This window comes from Calonectris borealis, chromosome 3 (genome assembly GCF_964195595.1).
Source record: "Calonectris borealis chromosome 3, bCalBor7.hap1.2, whole genome shotgun sequence".
NCBI lineage: Eukaryota > Metazoa > Chordata > Aves > Procellariiformes > Procellariidae > Calonectris > Calonectris borealis.
In genome coordinates, this window is record NC_134314.1 from 82,635,356 (window position 1) to 82,657,995 (window position 22,640).

General features: G+C 38.9%; 2 protein-coding genes and 1 long non-coding RNA gene across 4 annotated transcripts in view; 2 read left to right on the forward strand and 1 right to left on the reverse strand.

Moving 5' to 3' along the window:
* ABCB10 (ATP binding cassette subfamily B member 10) overlaps window positions 1-16,768 on the forward strand; it is a 30,397-nt gene extending 13,629 nt beyond the window's left edge. For both annotated transcript variants that reach the window (XM_075146426.1, XM_075146425.1), the window contains exons 2-13: window positions 736-936; window positions 1,262-1,464; window positions 3,170-3,304; window positions 4,889-5,035; window positions 5,805-5,940; window positions 8,398-8,493; window positions 11,655-11,864; window positions 12,150-12,229; window positions 13,515-13,695; window positions 13,940-13,983; window positions 15,506-15,540; window positions 16,143-16,768. In XM_075146426.1, coding sequence (XP_075002527.1) covers window positions 774-936; window positions 1,262-1,464; window positions 3,170-3,304; window positions 4,889-5,035; window positions 5,805-5,940; window positions 8,398-8,493; window positions 11,655-11,864; window positions 12,150-12,229; window positions 13,515-13,695; window positions 13,940-13,983; window positions 15,506-15,540; window positions 16,143-16,434 — 1,722 coding nt within the window. In that variant the 5' untranslated portion in view covers window positions 736-773 and the 3' untranslated portion in view covers window positions 16,435-16,768. The remainder of the gene's footprint in view (window positions 1-735; window positions 937-1,261; window positions 1,465-3,169; window positions 3,305-4,888; window positions 5,036-5,804; window positions 5,941-8,397; window positions 8,494-11,654; window positions 11,865-12,149; window positions 12,230-13,514; window positions 13,696-13,939; window positions 13,984-15,505; window positions 15,541-16,142) is intronic.
* Window positions 12,945-21,992, reverse strand: LOC142080653 (uncharacterized). Its single transcript, XR_012673075.1, has 3 exons — window positions 21,402-21,992; window positions 16,761-16,913; window positions 12,945-13,131 (listed from the first exon to the last, which is right to left on the reverse strand). It is a non-coding gene; the product is annotated as an uncharacterized LOC142080653 (long non-coding RNA).
* NUP133 (nucleoporin 133) overlaps window positions 21,993-22,640 on the forward strand; it is a 36,811-nt gene continuing 36,163 nt past the window's right edge. The window contains exon 1 of the mRNA XM_075146423.1: window positions 21,993-22,233. Within this exon, the coding sequence (XP_075002524.1) occupies window positions 22,049-22,233 (185 nt within the window). The 5' untranslated portion in view covers window positions 21,993-22,048. The remainder of the gene's footprint in view (window positions 22,234-22,640) is intronic.

A 22,640-nucleotide genomic window follows, 5' to 3' on the forward strand; every position in this document is an offset into this window, starting at 1 on the left:
TGTGATTTTTCATACTCTGTGATACAGCTTCAAACAGTTACACAGGTTGTTCCATGGGTGATCTTGCAACTGGAATTCAAGAGCTCTGCTCATGAGCAAGCATACTTCTATTCAAACTTACGCTATTTTTTACTGTTGCTGGTCTAAAAGAAGAGTAAAACAAAACAAATGTATATAAATTTTGTCAGCCAAGAGTAAATCAGATGGGGCTTTTTGTTTGTTTGTTTGTGTTTTTGGATTTTTTTCCAAATAAAATCGCATGTTTTAGACAGTTCTCAGATCAGATCTTTACTTCAGTCATTGCTATCTTAGAAATAGACAGTTGGAAGCTTTATTATGGTAGCAAGCATGAATAATAAAAAACAAACCAAACAGGAGTGAAGGATTGTGTGAGAGAGATGGAAGACTTGCTAACTGTGAATGCTCTCTAAGGATGACATCTGTGAAGAGTTAACTTCATCGGGTAGTGGTGGGGAAGGTTAGACAAGAGAAGCAATTCCAGGACTGTGATTATATACAAAGGCTTTCAGGATCTTAAAATGTGCTTGCCTGAGTTAATTTATGCAGTGACTTAAAATGTCCCATTCAGAACTGGGCCTAAAAGAATGCTGATTATTTAATGCTGACACTTGCAAGCTTAATAGAAATTTCAAGTGAAAGATTATTTCATATGTACTATTAATGATCTTGCAAATTCAGAATAATTTTCTTTTCCTTTTTCTTGTTGATTTGCAGCTGCTGTTGGCTTTCTGACAGTTTCCAGTGTCATTACCATGTCAGCCCCTTTCTTTCTGGGTAAAGTTATTGACGTTATTTATACAAATCCCAGTGAAGACTTCACTGACAGCCTGACCAGCCTGTGTGCCTTGCTGAGTGGAATCTTTTTATGTGGTGCTGCTGCTAATGCTACTCGTGTCTACCTCATGCAGACTGCAGGTAAATACAGAAGTAAAAAGTGCTACTGAGAGTCATTTTTTTTCACAGAGTCAGGTTATCTAATGATCTGAAATAAATTCTTGGCACTGGCTGAGAGATCCTCTTGGAATCAGTAGCTTTTTTTACCAGATCAAAGGTAAATTAATAGTACGAAGATAAGTATGCTGAAATAATTGTTCATTTTTATTTACTGTTACGTGACATCTTAAAGCTCACCATCTTCTGGTGTGTTAAAACTCTGTAATGTGACTTGTTTAGTGCTGCGTAATCCTGTGATTTTTATATTGTCGGTGTCTGTTGCTTGACTGACTTCTGTTTCTGACAGGACAAAGAATTGTGAAACGTTTGAGAACAACCATGTTCTCCTCTATTCTGAAGCAAGAAACGGCTTTCTTTGACAAGACCAAAACAGGAGAGCTGATAAACCGCTTATCTTCAGATACAGCCCTCTTGGGCCGTTCAGTGACTGAAAACCTTTCAGATGGGCTCAGGGCAGGAGCACAGGCATCTGTGGGGGTTGGAATGATGGTACGGTGGTCTCTTCCCTGCTTGTCACTTCTTGTAGTTTCAAGTTTGTTTCAGTTCTGTTAGGAAATGTGTGAATGTGATTCAGTCTCAAAATTGTTGTGTGTTCTTGGATACAAGTGTATCTCACTGGTTATCCATGTACTGCATTGCAATAGATGATGTGCCTGTAACCACTTGATGTTTACTCAAAAGCCAAAATATGGAGAATGAGGGTTTGAAATGAACTGCTGTTGCTGCCCAAATTTATCAAGCAAAATATAGTAGGCAAATAGCTTACTGAAGCTTACTGAAGTAGGCAATATTCTTACTGAAGATATTAAAATCAGTGATAACGTTCCCATGGTTGTAGGTAAAATAGGGTGTGAAGGGCCTGATGTAAAAGTCATTGAAGTTGGTTGACTCTGCTTAAGGCCTAGGTGAGCAAAGGCAGCACTGAATATCAAATTACTGCTGAGGATTTTTACAAGAAGTATTAGCCGTTCTGCTTTAGTCTGTCAGTAAAGAATTTATTTAGGTAGGAAGCATGTTAATGAATGCTTCAGTGCAGTGCATCAGTTAATATTCCTTGTTGGTCAGTTGGTTTATGTAAAAATTTGACTTCCCATGTTGTTTTTTGTGGCATTAGTTTTTTTATGCTTATCTGAGAAAAGATACGTTGGTGGCAATTACCTTAAATGAAAGTGTGGTAATTTTTCCTGTATACCTGGATTTAAAAACAAACAGCAAAAAGTCTCCTCATAAAAACAAGCTTCCAAGATTGATGTTATTAGAAACTGTTAAGAGTTTCCACTATGAAGCTTTAAAGCTTTAATACTTTGCCACTGATAAGAATTACGGCTTTCTGTATTTATCTAAGCAAATAGAGTCTAAGGTTTTATCTTACCATACATAAACTGGAATAACTTTATAGAAGGCATTCTGCTCAAAAATGCTGCCATGATGCAGTGTTAAAAGGTGGACTTGCCCAGAAAGAAGAGATTATTATGAAATAATTATATAAACCTGTCAATTAAGTTGATTTTGAATTTTCCTGGAGATTTTTCTATTTTCAATACAGAAAGCAAGATGAAATGAAAACACATTAGATCTAATTTCAATAAATCTTATCAAAAGAACCTATTTAGGAGCTTTGATGATGATTGTTATGAGTGATAAGGTTTTGCAACATCCATTATTCATTTATATCCATTATAAATCCATTATTCCAGATTATAAGTATTTGTGGGTGCTAGGGAGCACTGGTGACTCCATCTGTTCCTCAGTTATTCAGAAGTAGTGTACGATATTTCTCTACTCAAACTTTCTGTATTACACCATTTCTTTAAAAGTTGTGAAAGCACTTTAGAAACTATATAATAGCTTATGTCTTTCAGCATCCCCAGGAGATTTCCTGGTAGGCCTGTTCACTGGCAGGTTAAGATACTTGGCTAAGACCACACAGCAAACCAGTGAGAAAGCTAGAAATGAAATCCAGGCCCCTTTGCTTATAACCTTTGTTCTAACCGTGGGATCCATTCCCCAAATGCTGTGGAGGAATGGATATTTTGCGTGGAAGAAATAAAACATGATAAATGAAAGCATGGCAGCACTAAATTACAATCCTACTAGTTTTAGAAAACTCTAGCGAGGGAAGTTGCACTTCAGTACTCCAGTGGATTATTTTTAATCTGAACGCTAACCTCTGACACATACCTTTTTCTTCTAGTTTTTTGTGTCACCTAGCCTTGCTGCATTTGTTCTGAGCATTGTGCCACCCTTGGCTGTCCTGGCTGTAATTTATGGAAGATACTTGCGAAAACTTACTAAAATGTCTCAAGATTCTCTTGCAGAAGCAACACAGGTAATCTTTTAACAGATGCTTTCTAGTTAACTTCAAAGTTGCTCTAGTGTATTTAGGTTAATATCTCTGAAGTACAGATCTTCTGAAGATAATTGTACTGTTCATTGCCCTAAGCCATGCTGAGCCTGTAGTTTTGCACCTGAACAGTATGAAAGGTAAACTTCAGTAACACTTACTCATAGATCTCAAAAACAACTGTGCTTTGTAAAGAGCTGTCCACAACAATATAATGTGGACGTACCAGGCCTTGAGAATTTGGAAGTGTAGGAAAGGATAAAGAAGTTAGGCTTTAGCTGTGTGACAGCATAAAAAAATCAGCCCATGAAGTCCTGTGTAATTTGGTACAGGTTTGAAAAACACTTTTCTTGGACTATGGTTATGAGTTTGAAGCCATCAGAAACATCCTAGATGGATCCATCTTTTAAGAAAACTTTGCTAGCAAGTCCTTCTCTGGAACGAATCCTTGATGTTTGACCTTATTGTCAGCTTTTTAATGTTTATGAGGCTTGATATTTTTTAAACTTTTCTGGGTGTCTCAGCACATACCCAGATGTTTGGGAGGAAAGTAGAGGAAGCTGTTCTAGAGAGGCTGTTGTAGAGGGGCCTTCATTGTGTTTGCTGACTGCACTGAAATATTGCAAAGCACTGTCAGACAATTAGTAGTGATAGTGACCTTTTTCTCACAGGCTGAGGGTGGGGAAACGTCATTAAAATGCATAGAAATATAATTAGGAACGACATAGTTAAATAGCCACAGTTGTCACTGTGGGATGTCCTATGTAGGACTTATGCAAATTGACTGTTTATCTTCCTCATCCTGTGTTGAACGGAAGCTCATGCCTTTGTAAACCAGGTGTGGGACTTCACGTGAACAACCAATTTTAGTGTTCCATTCAAATTTTTAGGTTGAATGGGGGATGGAGGAAGGAGAATTATATTTTTATATCATATTTTTACTCACAAAAGGGGGCCTTGTTTTTTGTAAGACCATCACAGTGTCTATTAACAACTTAGTGTAATTGGTTACAATTGAAGTAATTTTAGAATTAATACTTTGCTGTTTAGAAGTTAAAACAAAATACTGAGTTGAAATGGCTCATTAGTAGTTGAACTAAATTAATTCCCAGTGTTGCTTTGATCAAATGAGTGGAATTGTTTCAGGAAATAACTGCAGGCTTTCTTGCATGAGTGTAGAATAGAATATTCTTTATTTTTCCCTTTCCCACGTTGTTATTGCAAGTTATTGTGAATAGTAATTTTCTTATGTGTGTTGTTCACGTCAAATTCAGGGGTTTTTTTAACCCTACTGCTATATTTTTCTTTCTCTGCTAACACTTAAGTCAAGGCCATCTTGAAGTTCTTTTTAAACTGCCTGGGCATGCAGTTTACTTTTAACTTAATAGAATTAAAAAAAAAAAAAGGGGGGGTGGGGGAGGAGGGCATGAGAAATTTTCCAGTGGTATCCAAAGGAATGTATTTGGAGATTAGTGTAGTGATACTGGTTTAACTTTCAAATGTTCTGTAATATGAACATTCCAAATTGTGTGTCTCTGTATATTTGTTTTGTTCTTTGCTTTAATGTAGTTAGCTGAAGAGCGTATTGGAAACATAAGAACTGTTCGAGCTTTTGGGCAAGAAGTGGCTGAAATGGAAAAGTATACAAATAAAGCTGATTATGTGCTACAGCTGGCTAAAAAAGAGGCACTAGCTCGGGCAGGCTTCTTTGGAGCAGTAAGTGTATTTTGATGAAAGTAAACCAACCGTGTTATGGCAAGTGTCAATTATTTTAAAATTCATGAGGATAGTTATAAATCTGCAAATAAATAATTTGAGTGTAAATTGAACCTACATGAAACTGTGGGAATACTGGACTTAAATCAGTCTAAATTGCTGTGAAACTGCACCTCAAGATACAGTGGTATGATAAAGCTGGTTTAAGTCTCTATTTCTGCCCCACACCCCATAGCTTTGCACTATTTATCTGAGCCTATACCTCCTATTCAGGGAACTAAACCAGTGGAAACCTTCCCCCACCCTTAGCATTTTACAAGTTTGGCTTCCTGATGAGATGAGCATGAATGCAAAGGAAGCTGGGGAGTGCACAGGTGGGGGAGGGAGAGTGGGATTGCACTGCAAGCTGTTATGGAGAAATGAGTTTGCTTAATGGTATTCTAAAAGTGCAACGTAAATGCAGACTATCAACTCTTCTCCTTTAATGATGGTTGAGAATAATGTTTGGTGTTCCTTTCCATCTTGGGGAATGAGGTTGCTTTTTGAACACTTGTTGGCTAGCAAAGTGCAGTGCCACTGAATGTCTAGCTGGCTGTTGGCTTGATTTGCTTTAGAACTGGTTTTGTTCAAATTTAACTCAGTCCTCTAAAAATCTAGATACCCATAGTATGGGAATTCTTTTATTAGAAGGAAAAATCTGAAACAACATTTTAGAGGATGAAGTTTAAGATGTATGTGACAAAATCTGCCTTTTCCTCTTTTTCCTTAGACTGGCCTTTCTGGAAACTTAATTGTCCTCTCAGTCTTATACAAAGGAGGATTACTAATGGGCAGTGCCTACATGACAGTTGGTGAACTCTCATCTTTCCTAATGTATGCCTTCTGGGTTGGAATAAGCATTGGAGGTATGGAATGAGAAATTAGGTTTTCTTCACTTCAAAGCATTACAGTCAGTATGGGGGCGGGAAGGAAGAAGCTCTTAAAAGATCTGGCTTTCTTAAAAAGTCTCTTCCAAATGATTGTCCCAAGAAATCATACATAATTTTTTTCTGAAGAGTTAATGAAAATAATAGTTTATAACTTAATATAAGCCTTCCATTTTCCCAAAGGAATACAGAGGTTATTTTTTCAATGTGTGTATGTGACAGATACATATTACTTTAATTTTCTTTAGGTCTAAATTAAGATACTTGGTATGTTGTGTAAAGAAATAATACTTGTATTATATTTTTTACAAAATATGTGGGTCTGTGTTAAACATACTCTATTTAGAAAGGCACGTAGAATTTAGCTGTAATTCAGTATGAGTGTCTTGAGCTGGAAGAGTAAACAAAGTGCCAGCACAACACTACACTCTGGTGCTAACCTTTTGTTTTTCCTTACTGACTGACGACTCCTTGAAGCTCAGACTCTCTAATCTACTGGCCCAGAAACAAACTGTTCATCTTTTTGGCAGAGCAGTCTTCACTACTGCATACAGGCAAAAATGAAGATAAGGTACTTTGAAGTTTGACAAGTTTGATTGGAAGGGTTCTTCTTTAAAATGAGTCTGTTACTTCTGATAGACCAGCAGGGCAATGCAGCTCGTCTATACTCTTCTTTTCTAAGACTAAGCGTGATAGGGAAGCACAAAGATGTGCCTGAGGGCAAAATTCACAAAACCTGCTTCCTTGGATATCAAAATTCCAGTGGCACCCATTCCAACTACCAAAACTCTTTCTTCTCTGCTTAAATCATTCAAATTTGGTCAACAGACAGATACCTGGCACTTTGAAAACATGAGACAAATTAATGTTAAATAAAAGAAAAATAATGATAGAAACACTGATAAAATGTCATTGAATTAACTTTTATTTGTGATAAAAACATCTTTTTAAATTCTCCTTGAGATTATTGAAGAATATAGTTCTGCACAGAGCTCTTTCTCATGGGGACTGTGAAGTAAAGGTGCCTTGCCAGAAGAGGCCTGCCTTCCTTGACACCTACAAAGCATATAAGTCTTCAAAGTGCTAAGTCTGCTTGGTATATGTCATCATCAATACATGTTCATGCAATGAACTGTGAAGTTCATTGTGTAATTGGGGACTTTGCCTCTTTTTGTTGTAACAGTTTGTTGTGTTTTCTACCAAATACTGAAGACAGGTTTTGAAAATTAAAAACATTTTCTAATTAGTATTTGCTGTCCATATTATATAATGTTTTTTTATGAGTGGTTGTGAATATGCAAACCTCAGTGTCTCAGTTTCAAGGTGCTCTGTGAGGCTCATGCTTTCTCCCCTGTGCCCTACTCTAGGATGTAGATGCTTTGGCTCTTTTTTCCAAGCAGACAGCTTCTCATCATGGCTAGTGCCTTGTGTTGCAAGCTTTCAGATAGTCCCCAGCAGCAGCGTGATGAAATGCCCTGTCTACATTTACAGACTCATGACCTTGTGCTGGGCTTGTTGCTTTGCAAGAATAAACCAGTAAACCTATTTCAATATACCTTCGGTTTTCTGCCCTCCTGAGATCACTCTTAACACTATATGCATTTAAGGTGGAAGTGGTTTATTCCGTATGTTTTTTCTGCTGGAATTCAAAGATTTTGAAATTGGTTACTCTATTTTGAAAGACACCCAAAAAATGAAGAAATAAGACATTTTGTATTTATGTCTTACTCCATTTTTGGTTCTAGGTTGGTTTCTGTGTTTATTTCAGCTGGAAAGCCCTTCAGCCACGCCAGCTTCAAGATGGTTCACACAGCTGCCAAGAGCTGGGACCCAGTACTATATGCAAGCCTTAGCTTTTGCTTCTCCAGTAATGTTTGAAGCACACTGACTTGGGAGACATACTTCTTTACCTTGTCCATTCTCCACATAGCTTCTCAAGTGTCAGTTGAGCGTTAGGTTTTGAGCCCTCCCGCCCCTCTGGCTGACTCAGCCGGGCTCTCCGACAGTAGTATAACCCTATCTGACAAAGAAGGGCATTCAGAGTGCTCCGTTCTACTGAATGATTTTGAAAATATAGCTGGTTGTATGCAAGGCTATTTCTCTAAAGTTGGATGCTGTTCTTCCTGACAGATGAATGAAAAAGAGTTGCTTTGCTTTTGAGTATACGCAAGCTTACGTGTATTAACTTTTTCTGTTTTTTTCTTCAGAATGATTTGTTTTACAGATATAAATAAGAATGGTCAATAAGGGTTATTGGTAGCTCTGAAGTGAGACTAGATAGGGTTTAAATCAACATGTCTGATAGTGTGTTGGAGTAAAAGATCCCCTACACGTCTGATGCTTCAATGCTGGTGATGAAAAGTATAATGCAAATTTAATGTCTCCTATGTCTTCCATTCCATATAAATGCATAATACTGGTCTGCTTTTTGCTTAGGTCTAAGTTCCTTTTATTCCGAACTAATGAAAGGACTAGGTGCCGGTGGACGTCTATGGGAACTTATTGAAAGGAAGCCCCAACTTCCATTTAATGGTGGGTCCTTGGTTTGTTATTGTTCATAGGTTGATTTTTCTCTTCAGAAAGAGGTGTGTAATACTTAAAGGTAGTACCAACTTACATCTTTTGAAAAAAAACCTAGATACAGTGGTAATTCTTCTGACTTTTCCTAACTATGAAACAGATGATGAATATTTCCTTTAATTGAAAGTTTTAGAAGCTGAAATTTTGGTGTTTTTTTCCTTTAATTCAGAATATTTAATAATATTTAAATACAGTGAATAAAAATATATTGCCAGCAACACCTTATTTACGGCTTTATTGTTTGGAAGCTAGACAACGCCCTCCAATATTAAGTATATTTTGTATAAACAGCATTTGCCTGTCTCAAATCAAAGTAGTTCAGTGAGCTGCTTGTAGAAAATACTTTCTGTGTGAGTTGCGGTTTTATTTAATCAGCTGCATCCCACTAAGCAAAAGTCATACATGAGTTTTCACCAGCTCTGTATGTTGTTAAGAAATGCAATATAGCAGAGTCCAGGTGAGCTGTCAACACTGTAGTTGCCCTCTAAGTTTTGTATGGTCCTCTAATTTAGAAACTTTTTAGGGGCTGCTGTAAGAGGAAGAGTCAGAAAAGAACATCCAACAGACCTAACAGACTTTTTGAGTGAGCTCTGGCTTTAGGGAATAGAGTTTTATCTTTCGAGTTGCTTGATACAGAGGGGTTCTTTTGAAATGCTGTGTCTGCCTGCACTGGAATTCCTCAAGTTCTTAATCTGATGGACACCAAGTCACAGTCTGGCCTCTGTCTCATTTCGCTTCACAGCTGCAAGCCTGTCTGTAGGATGCTTTTCGATATGCATAGACTTTACATAGCCAGTGAAAAGTAACAATGGACGGAGGCAGACTTAGAATAGCAGCCATTTGTCCAAAAAGTAACCACCAACTGGCTAATGAAGGGATAGCTACACGCTCTTGTCTTTAGCAATGAAGCTGGCTTAAACTTCCTGCCATGACTGACTATCCAGTGCCACACTGCAGTTTGCTGTGCCCTTCACAGACCTAGTGCAACTGTTGATTTCATCATCATTTGGATGTGATTTTTTTTTTTTTCAATCTGGATTATTTCAGCGGTCTTCATCTTTACAGTGGCCCCAGTGCAGAGTAAGCAGTAGTATTGGGGCAGAAGTTGTCTTTCCCACTGAAGGTATTGAATTATTCAATTACAGCGATAGTGACAGAAAACAATCTTTATTTTATAGACTGAGCATAAATTGGATGAAGTTTCAGACATCCATGTAGCATAGGCTTACAGAAAGCTTCTTTAAGTTTCCTTTCAGTATAAACTAAATACATAGGAAAGGATATAAACCTTTGTCTCAAAAAACAATTATAGTTGATTTCTGGCTCATCAGACAATAAAACCAAGAGACTATTTCTCTACTGTCCAAACCCACCTGAAACATCTATTCTCTTGGCTACTTAGGTTTTATTTTAATGGAACTCCAGCTGTTGTTGGTGACAACAGATATCTCAGGAACAAACTATAATGTCTTTTTTTTCCTGTATCTAGAATTCAAACAAGAAACAAGCACAATCTTGTATATAGCTTTTAGATATTTTTACAGTAATACATAGAGGAAGGACTTGTGGTACCAGACTTCCTGTATTGCAGAAGATTTCAGTGTTTCAGGCCATGGAATAGACTGTGCAGTAACTGGAACTGAGAATAAAGATAAGCGATTACTTGTTACTTTGATAACAGTAAGGATTATGCTGCTAGCGCAGGATTTAGCAAATACGTTTCTTTTCCCGAAGGGAGGTTTACAGACCATTGTGCTTTTATCTCACAAACAAGTTACAATGTGTATGTCCATGGATTAAAGTCAAGGAAGGAGTCTGAAATTGTGTGGTCTTGCCTTTGCCATTTCTGTGCTACTACCATTAAACTGAAAAGCCTGAGAAGAGGAGGGAATCTGGGAAAAAGAAAAACAAAATAAATTATTTGCTCTAGGAGGACTAGTGAGATCTTGATTGCTACTGATGGGTGTCTGTGTTTCCTATCCACAATTACTGTTTAACCAAACATGTGCATGTGGTCTACCATGTGCTGTGGCTAGTTACGAGTTACTTGCATGCTGCGTCAGAAAAAAATTAAGCGTTTTGAGTTCCATGTCTTTAGCATGAAAAAGCACTACTCGGGTGTTGCTCTGGTGCAGCCAGTTTTCACAAATCTGGTAGGAACTTCGTCAGTGAGACTCTGTCCTTCGGGAATGCAGCACCACTGTCCAATTAGTTTGCTTTGTATGGATATGTGTCGCTGGGATTTAACAGGGCTTAAAGAAATTGTGTTTCTTTGTCTTACCTGTTTGTAAGCTGTTTCTAGTACTGATAGTCTTTTAAGATAATTGTTAAAATCAAATGCTGCGCTCCAGAAAGAAGCTGGCTTTATTTAACTTTGGCAGTCATTCATTCATGATGGTTTGTTACGGTATTTCACAAACTGAAATTTTAGTTTCAATGAACTGTTGTCCAAGTATTATGCCTCTCATTGGTCTTTGAATACACTGTTGTCCTGAATTTATTAAATATACTTTCCACTTTAAAAAAAAAAAAAATCTAAAAAATGGCCATTAATGCAACAAACCTAGCAGCAGCTTTATTCCAGTAACAGCCTTTGCTTAAAACCTACGCAGTCGTGGAGAGGGAACTGCTCTTGTCCAAAGGGGAGGGTGTTTCAGGTGACTTTTGTGGCTCCGTGAGAGGACAGTGAGTGATTTGCAATGTTTATCTTTTTACATCTATTCCATGGCAACGGGACTTTGGCCTTCAATAATGCCATGTCATTTCATTGCTCCTAATTGACAAAACTTGAATTGTCTATAATATGTTCAAAAATTCAGATAATTCTACTAGAAGTGAGCATTGTTCGTTGTTAGGTGTTAGCAAGATGCAAATTCTCCCTCTTGCTGTAGGTAACCTACAGGTTCACTGCTGGTGAGCAACCTGAAATTGCATTCAGGAATGAGGGGTGTACCACACTGACCCCTGTGGTCCTCACTTGTGGCTTGCAGCTATCCCTAGGTTTAACATGGAGATAGATATTTCTGTTGGGTCTCTGTAAATCAAGTTCCAGGAAGGCTGAACTGATTTTTTGTTTCTGTTCATGTTTCTGTATTTTATTCTTTGTCATGCAGAGGGAATCACATTAGGCAAAGAGACATTCAGAGGTGCTTTGGAATTCAAGGATGTTGAGTTTGCATATCCAATACGTCCAGAAACAGCCATTTTCAAAGATTTTAGCCTTTCAATTCCAGCTGGCTCTGTTATGGCTTTGGTTGGCCCAAGTGGTACAGGGAAATCGACTATTGTATCCCTTCTGCTGAGGCTATATGATCCTATCTCAGGTATGTTTTGTGTGTTGCTCTCATTCATGACAATTGATGCTTTGCATCTCAGATACACCTTATAAACAGTCAGGATTCCTGTGTTTGAAGTCCTGATGTGATTATTCCACTGATGCACCACGCTTCCTTCTGGGGTGTATGGTTACCTTGTGGTGGTGCCTGCATAGCTCTGCATTTCTGATCCACTAGTATGTGATTCCCCAGGGGTTGTTGTCCTCAACTGTTCTTTCCGCTTCTTTTCAGTACTTGTCAAACACACTTGACTTTACTGTTTCTTAATTTAAGGTACTATCACTGTTGATGGCTTTGATATCCGTCAGTTAAATCCACTGTGGTTCAGGACAAAGATTGGAACAGTGAGTCAGGTAAGGAAGAAAAAAATTTCTAAGTGAATGAAATAATTTTGTGTAATCAACTGGCTGTGCTTCACTTTTCATCTTTTTAACTGCTGTTGTGCATGCTTTATTCTAAAAATAAGCATTCAGAGCTAGTCCCATTATTCTGTAGTCTATTTTTACATAATCATAGAGATTCAAAGTGTTAGCTTGGAAGAAAAGCGTGCATGTGGAGACTGGAAAGTACATTGTTGCAAATTGCATAGATATGACCATCTTGATGTTTGCTATGATTTGTTGAAGAAAGTAACACAAAGCTTAACGTTTAATCACGTTTTGCATTAATGGAAGTTAGACAATCATATTTTACACAACCATTTGAAAACTGACCTGCTCTGTGTTGTTTCCAGGCAAATGCCATTAGGAAAGCATGAAAATACAGCACTGTTGGTGCTTACTCTTGTAGTGCCCTATCCTTAGCATCCCTAGACTCTGAAAGTACAGAGAGATGTTCAGTGGCCTCTTAAAAATAAACTATTTGACCAATTAAACTATGTATCTTCCTTCCCTCATCTCCCCAGGTGCTTCACAGTGCAATTAGTTGTTAGGTTGATGTTCTGATTAAAAGCATAAGGATAACTGTTCAAAACATCTGCTTCATGTAAGAATGCCACCAAAAGCTTTTTTTCAAAAATTATTTTCCTGTGGGCACATTAGTATTTTTCTTTTTCAATGTATGTATTCCTCTTGAGTTACCAGTAGGAGATTCATACTGGTATTCATACTATAGCATGTCTCTTCTTTATTTTATAAACAGAGCAGACTTACCTTGTTTCAGATATTTTCCCATTGTACATCACTTGTCCTATCTGCCAGTCCTCTTCTCTGTTTTAAGCTTTAATATAAATTAAATGCACAAAATGCTATGAAATCTGTGTAGACATTGTTAAGAGAAGAATCATCATTGTTGCAAATGATGATACGTAGTAAAGTACAAAGGGAAGGTTTTCTGATGTTTGGATCAATAGCTCTTTCTGAACTCTTCCTCAAATATTAGGAATTGAGGGTTACGTCATGTTTTGTCAGTTAAAAAAGCAAGTTATTTTTTAATTGGTTTTGACTGCTTATTTTGGTGTTAGGAGAGTTTTTTTATTTGTTTTTAATTCAATTAACTCTAGCTTACATATTCTTTTGTATGGATATAAAAGAAATTAATGCTGGGTCTTGTAAGTGGGACTTATGTTATTTGAGATGTAGGCAATACATGCATGTAATTACAGAGCTACCATATTAGTTACGTTTTTCAATTTATCAGGAACCAATTCTGTTCTCCTGTTCTATTGCTGAAAATATTGCCTATGGTGCAGAGGATCCTTCTACTGTGACTGCAGAGGAGATTCAGAAAGTTGCTGAAATAGCTAATGCTGCTAGCTTTATCAGAGATTTTCCAAAAGGGTTTGACACTGTAGTTGGAGAAAGAGGCATTCTGCTTTCAGGTACATCTTTCATACTGCTTATTTTAAAAATCTTGATACTATAGAGTGAAGTAAAAATTCTATTATTTTTTGTTACCAGTTTTTTTCTCCAAGTCATAGCCTGCCATAAGTATTAAAAAAATTCCTCCTTTATCTCTATTCTCCCCCTAAAGTACATGTGCCTAATTCTGCTCAGCCCAGGCATTCAGTTAAAATTACTTCACATTTGTTTTCCTTTTTCAATTTACTGAGCTCTTCCCCGCAGGTGGACAGAAGCAACGAATTGCAATTGCTCGAGCTCTGCTCAAGGTAAGCCAGCACCCAAATAGCTATTTAACTACATTGTGTGGAGGCAGGAAGGGTTAAAAAGGAGGAGGCCTTTCAATGGGAGAGGTGGAAAAGTATTTTTAAAATGAAAATTATATCTTTTACATTAATGAGGAAGTTTGAAAGGGCTGAGTAGTTTAACTAAAGACCATTTACTTATGTAAGTGCTTCTTCCTGTCTTTCAGTCATGTTTTTCGATAGTTCTTGCCAAGACTGCTGGTAAATCATTGTATAATGGCTCACTTTCATAAGACCAGGTCAAGGATGAAGGAAGACTTTAAGAATGTGGTGCTAGTAAACTCATATATGACACTTCTGTCTCTGTGTTCAGATCTCTGTCACTCACGGGTTGATTTTTCTGGATTGCAGCTTACTAGCACTATAGATGCCCTGTCTTGGCTTTGAGGGGAGCTGGTGTGGATTTGGGACAAGATACTATTTCAAGCACAATGTTGTGTCATTTTTTTCTTCAAGAATTGGCATGGGTTTAGCTTTAGGGCAGGCTCTATGCTGCGCAAATTTGAGGAAGCTTCTGAGGATCAGAAGGATGAGGAGTTTGGTTCAGGGACAGCCACGGGGCCTCCCAGGGAGGCAGTTTGGGGCTGAGGCTCAGCTGGTAGTTTTGAGCCTTGCTGAACCCAGCTTACATTCGTGTTAAGCTGCACGGGATTCTATAGCATCCCTAGCATGCTAGATTACTGGGAATTTTTCATTATACCAGTTCTCTTTTACCACGAATGCTGAAAAGCTGATTGCATTTCATGTCAAGTACAGTTCATGGGAGTAGAGACTTTATTTGGGGGGTGGGGGGGCCAGAAAGAGTTTTAAAAAATAAATGAGTAGTTGATACATATGTGATTGGGGGTGCAGTGGAGTCCCGTCTCTTCCAGATAAAGTCTGAAGGTTTTACTGTCAACTTCATCAAGCAAGTTTGGATTATGTACTGTAAATCAGAAGAGACTTCTTAGGGATTTGAGTGCTGGTGATTTTTTTTTTTTTTAATTTAATTGGGAAGAGTTCTTTAATGGTAGTTCTTAAATACCATGTATTTCATTTGTGGGTGAAACACTGCTTGTTAGTAGGTTTTTGTTATTTTTGTTACTAGACAGTTATATATAGCAGACTGACTGCAAGCAGAGGGTAGCTCAGCCTCTGTGAAAGATCCACATAAGAGCAGTAAATAGGAAATTGAACTTTTGACCACAGTGCTGCCAAGTATGCATTAAAAATCATCTCCCACCTTTACCTTCTATCTTTCAAATAGTGATCTGGTAATAGTGTTCTTTTACTTTAGTTTGCAAAATTTGAAGATGGAAGTGTGTTGTTTCCGTTTTGTCCTCTTAGCGTTTAGACTCCTTAAAAGTAATGCTTTGAATGACACTCAGTTCTTTTGATGAAGTAAGTACAGTTGGAGTTTCAAGCTGTATGAATCCTGTTCTCTATTGATATAAATATTCAGATCTTGTCTAATTGTTATTATAACCTATTTTACTTTCTTCTTCAGAATCCTAAAATTCTTCTGTTAGATGAAGCAACAAGGTAAGAAAGAAAATAAATAGAAACTTACAAATTCTGTGAAACTCAGATATGTGAGGTGCTCTCTCTTCTTTTTTTCTCTGCATGCTCTTGCAGAAATTATCTAGCCCCTTATTTTTCTCTACCCACAAAAAGAATGTGCTTTTTAGAATATGCGAATTGGTTAGGAGACCTGTGATAAAAGCTCTTTATGCAAAGTGGAAAGGATAGCAGGTACACTGTGTTGTAATTTTTCATCGAGTTAAATTTGTAGTATGTAGCTTGATTTTGAAACATCTTAACTTAAAGCTTTTTTGTATCTTTAGTTTAAATGAAGATCTTAGTGTTAAAGAGAGATGATTATACTGCCGTATAATTTTTTTCCTGAATTAATTTAGTGTTATTTCTCCATGCATGTTTTTGCATTTGAGAATATGTAATACCTGTAACTTGGATGCGTGCACTACGCATATTCATGAAATATCCCTGCAGTTCGATTGGTTCATCTTCATCAACAATAGCAAGGGTTTGCAGTTTTAGCAAAATAAGCCTAATGCATACAAAACTTGTCTTTAAAATAATAAATATCCTTCTCTCTCCCCTCCCTGCTTCCCATTTCTTACTAGTGCTTTGGATGCTGAAAATGAATATCTAGTGCAAGAAGCTCTGGAGCGGCTGATGGAAGGGAGGACAGTCCTAATTATTGCTCATCGTCTGTCTACTATTCAGAATGCTGATTTTGTTGCAGTCCTTGGCCAGGGTAAAATTCTTGAATGTGGAAAACATGAGGAACTACTTGCAAATCCGAATGGACTTTTCAGGAAACTAATGCAGAAACAAGCTTTTCTTCAGAATAGTGATACTTTTGCATTAGATTTACAATCCAGAGAAAAAGATGTATTAAAAGAAAATGTATGAGAGAATGTATGAATAATGGAAGCTTACAAACTACAAAGAATATAACTTATGTTTCAGTTATGTAAAGTAAATGTTATATTTTTCCAAAATGTACAAAATATCTTTTGAAACTTAAATGTGTTTAAACTTTTTATTGAAAGCTTTTTAATAATTATTGCAACTTTTTAAAATGTCTATCACATTGAGATAATTTCAGTGTATAGATTTTTCTGCTTTGTGTTAATTGAGACCATTTAGAATCTTGTTTGCTGTAATGCACTGTATGATGATGTGCTGCATTCTCAAGTAAGTTCAGTATTTTAAGGGTAATTAAATGACAATCTTACCATTTTCATATCATTGTCTCTTCCCTTTTCAAGGAACTTTTGCCTTTTGTGCTTGTCAGTAGTCTTAAAATGCTAGAATTCAAAAATGCGCGACACTAACGTACTCTGAAAGTTCTGACTTCCACTGCACTGTCCTTTCAGTTACCATTTGTTCTGAACGTGAAAGTTGATTATGATCACCATCTACAGTTACTGTAGAGAATTACATATGAGAACACATTTTAGAGAGTATGGAACCATGAGTTGGAGGAAAGTTCTTTAAAAAACAAACAAACAAACAAAAACCCCAACAAAAAAAAGCAACCAAACAAAAAACCTAACTGACTTTACATAAGGACAAAGCAAGTATATTAGTATATGAGTATATTAAGTCAGCATAGGAAAATCTAAAATTTGCATGCATTTTCTTCCCTTCTCTATTTTCCCAGTTCTTTAGTTTCACTTCCCTTCTAAGATGACGTCCAAAAGAACATGCTCTTAGATATCTAAGTTTTTGTCCTTTTTTAAGGCATATGTAAGTTTTTTATTGTTACTTAAAATTTCATTCATAGAAATCCCAGGTTTTATCTAACTACCTTATTAGGGACAAACAGTAAACTACCTTCTCAAGGACAACTAGTAAAATAATAGCATTACATTAATTTGAATAACTGCAGGAGGGTACATTTGGCAGTAAATGTTTGGCTTCATGTTTCTAATTTAAGAATCTCTTCCAGTAGAATCTCTCTAGACTTTCTGAAGATGCAAAACCCCACAAGATAATTTTAAAACGCTAGAAGCTTTCCAGGTCACATTAAAACTCATCTATGCTAGGAAAACTTGTTGCTGGAAAACTTTATTGGCAATAAGTGAGATACCTAGTGCTGGGCAAGCTTAAAATGTTTATCTAATGTGCCATTAATGGCACTTCGTGGAACACAGTGAAAACGCTAAAGAGATCCCTGAGCTAAGGAACGAAAATAAAATTACATCCAGATATAATTTTATCTCCTGATATAGTTTTACTAGAAGCAGATACTGTATTACAGATATGCCAAAAATACCACTGAGCCAATGTTTAATTTCAGTGTTGACTACCAATTATTCTTTTTATAACGTATTTAGAGGGGCTTGAACTTTAGCCTATTTACTCATGTAATCTCTCCTTATGTGAGATGCAACAAGCCCCTTTATTCATGTGTTTACACTGGTTACAGGAATTACTTGCAGCCAAACTGAATGAATGTTTTGTCTTTTGTTCATAAGTTGCTCTGGCAGGTGTTGCAGTCTACAGAAAAGTGTGAAAAGCTATAGAAAAGCTCTAGTCCACAGAAAGGTGAATGTCTGTCATAGCAGGTACATTGGATAACAGACTTTATTCAGGTTAGAACCACTCAAAATACTCCTTGGAACAAACCACAGACCTCAACAAGGTGAGAAAACAAAGTTTCTTAGTAATGTGCAAGTAGAAGGCTTTGCTGGACAACTCCAGATTTGTGATGTGTGCACATGGCATGCTGTGTACTTCACAGCAGTGCTAGCCAACACTGGGTATATGGTTTTGAACTGTAGGGGCCCTAGTAGCTTAATGATGAAAAAGGTGTGAGAACGAGAAAAATTAAAGTATTGCATTCTTTTTGTTATAAGAATTGAAGACCTTCCTGTCTAAGGTGGAAACTGTTGGTGTATCTCTAACAATCCTGATAGGCGTCTTTTGCTAAGGACCACTATTTCATGCTGCTGCCTTGTGTAGCATGGTCCATGGGGCAAAAAGGGGCCACGCAATGTAGAAAAGACTTAACGTGAGAGTATCTGACTGTGCATCAGAAAGAAGTATAAACCAAACTTTCTTACACTCACTGACTGTATTTTCCATTCTTGCCCTCTTCAGGTTTTAGTAATACTCTATATCTATTATTTGTTTTGTTTAAGCTGTTAGTAGGAAGAGGTTCAGTTCCATGAGGGATGGCATTAATAGCTCAAAACACAGCTGTGCTACTCCCACTGTATTCCAAAGGCCAAAAGGTATCTGAAATGCTTTTGATCGCAAGTAAATACAACTTAAGTCAAATTAAACTTACCCAGCATTTCCTGAAGGAAAGGCCAGACCTTGTTCAGAATTGGTAGAGGTTTCAAAGTGTCCTTGTAGCCCTGGCGCAGCACATTATACAAAACCATCTCTCTTTTACATTGCACACACTAGTGTCCAGCTTTAGCTTAAACATATCTTCTCTGTGTAGAAAAGTAATAAAGATGATTTCCCAGACGTTCAAAAGTAAATGTAATTAATTTTACACGCACACACGTATATCAAATATGCAATATAAACATTTTTTTCAGTTTCTATCACTAGTTGCCATATTTTAGTTGGTATCTATGGGCATCATTTTGAAGTCTTTTATTAATACTGCCTTTTTCACCTTTGCCTCAGAGGCCAGAACTTTGCTTCCTTAACTTTTTGACTTTTGGGGTATCTGTACTGTATCTAATTGCTTTCAAAACTACCTTGCTAAATTGAATGTATTAGTTAGGGTTGAGTATTTGGAGACTTAATGAAAGGTCAGCTCTCAATGTACACTTAATCCCTTTACTGTGTTCCTAATTAGTTTTCCGATTCTTGAGAGCACGAATGTTTTCCTGAGAGAAATAAGACACTGAAAATAAAGTGTCTTGAGTAACTTTATTACTTAAACTACTTATTAAACTATTTATTTTAATGCTTAATAGAGTACTGATCGCAACATCATCACTGCAGTGAATGATTGGCATCTCTGAAAGAGAGAAGTTCTTTCAACTCGGGTTTCACGTAGTTGAAGCAAATTTTTGCTTTAATCTTCTGATACAGGGAGCCTCTTTTCTGTCAATACTTTAATCTTTGAAAAGGGAGTGGATTCTAGTTAGGCGAGTAATAGAGGAGCATACCTGGCCTTTGTGATCTCCACCAATTCTGTCTTCGCATTTCCACCGCTCGACACACTCAGCTGTCTTGAATGGGGAGAATTGTTTCCAGTTGCTTAAGGGGTCTTAAACTCATGATGCAATGATCCAATAGATTAATACTCAGACCTATTAGGGAACTCTGTATTCTGATGAGCAAGACGTTACATTTCTTATCTTATGAAGAAGAAAATGGTATTGATCTTTTATACATGTCTTTGTTTAAACGTCTGCAGTGTCCCGTAAGGCATATTCAGTTAACCCATTAATTAGAATTGTGTTTGCTCTGCAGATGATGGAGTTTGCTGCTATCCTTTCAAACTAATTTTCTTTTCAAATAGGCACGCAGCTATTTGTGGCTAGTCTACCCAAGCAGTATTTCAATCCATTGATCAATAAATAAACAAGAGAAGTAAAAAGATATCAATCCCATATATTTTGAAGTTGTGGCTCTAATATAAGTCCACTATTTCCATTCTCTTAGTTCAAGTCCCTGCTAGGTCAGTATTGTCAAAATTGCCTGCTGGACATTCACCTTTTCATGTGAAAAACAAGTACCACACGAGTCCCGGTTCAAGAACTGGTTAAGTCTCTAACCGATATCAGCATAAACTCTTTCTGTGTCAAAAATGAGATTTAAAGGTTGAGTTGTATCCTCTCTCCCAAAGATGGAGCTCTTAATACAGGGCTGGGACAGCAAAAGGAAGCCGAGTAATTCCCCGAGGAAGTGTAGCAAAGTGTATACAGGATTCAATCGGCAAAAAATGACTGCTCACACTGCATCATCTTAAATATTTTAGAAACAAGGTGTGAAGGGGAGCTTTCAGTTTTTTAAATAATTTGAATGTCACCATTCATGGACGTTGGGAAATGCGGATGGCAGCTTGAATTTTACTCAGTTTTTCCCCATTTCCTTGTTTGTGTGTGCATTTTCTGATTTGGTTTATTTGTTTTTCTTGATGGAACGACAGTAAGATGGTGATTTAGCATCGCTGCATGGAGTATAATATAGAAGCATACTACATTAATGTAACAGTATAGGGAAGCTCCACTAAATGTTCGTATTTTGCTTTTCCCATAAAATTAAAGCAAAAGGAGACAGAGTGAAGTTAAAAGGCAAAGCACTGAAACAGACAGGTGCCTCATACTTCAGTACTGCCAGATGAAACATCTCAGGTTTATCTCTGCATTTCAGATTCAGCCATATTGGACCACATGGAAAGCTTAACAACCGTAACTCTTTTCAAAGAACTCTTTTGGAAACCGATGGGAAATTTTTGAATATTCTATTTTTAGTTAATTTTATCTTAACTAATTAGCTTCATCGATAATATACATACAACTCAACTTCTTCCCTAAGTAAATAGTACGTATGTACCTTCTGAAAGCTCTTTTTCATACAGATCAATCCAGTTGAGTATTTTCTTTTGATTAGAAAATTTAGTTCCCCTTTAAGACTAACATCTAATTCTATGCCATTGAATAGTTGTAGAGCATGGTTGGTATTTACCGTAGATGTGAAACATACCTAGGTTTGCATGGAATAGGTTTTCTTTGTGTTTTTTTTTTAATTAGAAACTTGGGGACAAACACAGGTTACAGCACAGGCTATTTTAAAGATCAGGCAACTCTGTTAGTGGAAAACCCGCCCTTCCAAAAGTGCCAAACAGCGGTTTGCAATGGTCTTTCAACAGCAGTTTTTTGAGCTGAAAGGTATCCAGCTACCTTTCTCTGCTTGAGTTGGTTAGCGCCAGAACTGCATTAATTCAGTGAAAAATGGTTCCCAAATCCAGCCTTGTGGGTCCTCCTGGGTGCGTCCCGAAGGACTGAGCGTATCCGGCCTTCTTCGGGAAGATCCGAGCGAGGGGGACCCATGTTTTTTTGAGACCACCCGACACAGCTGGCTGTCTAAGCTGCCGAGTGAGGAAAGTGGCGCAGGCTCCTGTGCTGGGGAGGAGGGCACGGTGGAACAGCCGTCCTCCGAAGGCCATGACGTGCCAGCGGGCCTGAAGCCGTCTCGTTCCGCTCTCCCCCTCCGGAGAGGAAAAATCCTCTTCCGCGGCGCGGCAGGAGCACTGGGGCAGCTAAGGGAGGAATTGGACGCTTCTGCATGAACGCTTGAGCCTGTAACAACGACGACGTATTTATGAGGGTAGCTTCCCGCTGCTGGCTTGTATCAGGAGAGCCGGCAAGGCGACCAGCGGGGTGCGAGGGCCGCGCCCCCACCTGGCCAGGCAGCTGGCGCTGGGTCTCCGCCGCTCCCCGGCAGCGGCTGCGCCGCGCTCCGCTCCGCCCCTCCTCGCCCCGGAGTGACGCAGTCAGCCGGCGCCCGGCGGGAGCTCCGGGCCGGCACCGCTCCTCTCTCCCCGGCCATGTTTCCTTCGGCGCCCGCCTCCCCGCGGACCCCCGGCGGGTCGGCCCGCAGGAACCTGGGCAGCGCCGCCCCCAGCCCTCTCTCCCGGCCGGGCGGCAGGAAGAACCTGGCCGTCGTGGCGGCAGCCAGCTCGCCGGTGCTGTTCTCCCCGGTGGCGCGGAGGAGCGGCTCCCTCTCCGCCCGGTGAGTCCCGCCCCCTCCGCCTGCCAGGCCCCGGGGCAGGGGCGAGGGCGCGCGAGCCGCCTTTTCCCGCCGGGCCGTTGCTCCCGCCTGAGGGTTTTCCCCTCTCTCTTCCTTCCCCGTTTCCGGGATAAACCCCGAGCCTTCCGTTGCCGGGGTTCCGTGGCAGGCACTGCAGTCGGGGCTTGCGGGGACCGCTGCCCGCGGTGCAGCCGCCTCCCGGCCCGCTGAGGGGAGGCAGCGTGCAGAGCCGGCCGGCGGCGCGTCCCCCGGGCCCTTCTGCTCCTCCGGCCGGCGCCCTCCGGCCGCCCCTTCCCCCGCCACCGGGGGCGGTGTCGCCTCTTGCCGCGCGAGCGCGGAGCAGGTGGGCTGCGGTTCCCGGCGTCTGCCGCCGTGCTCGGGGGCGGCTC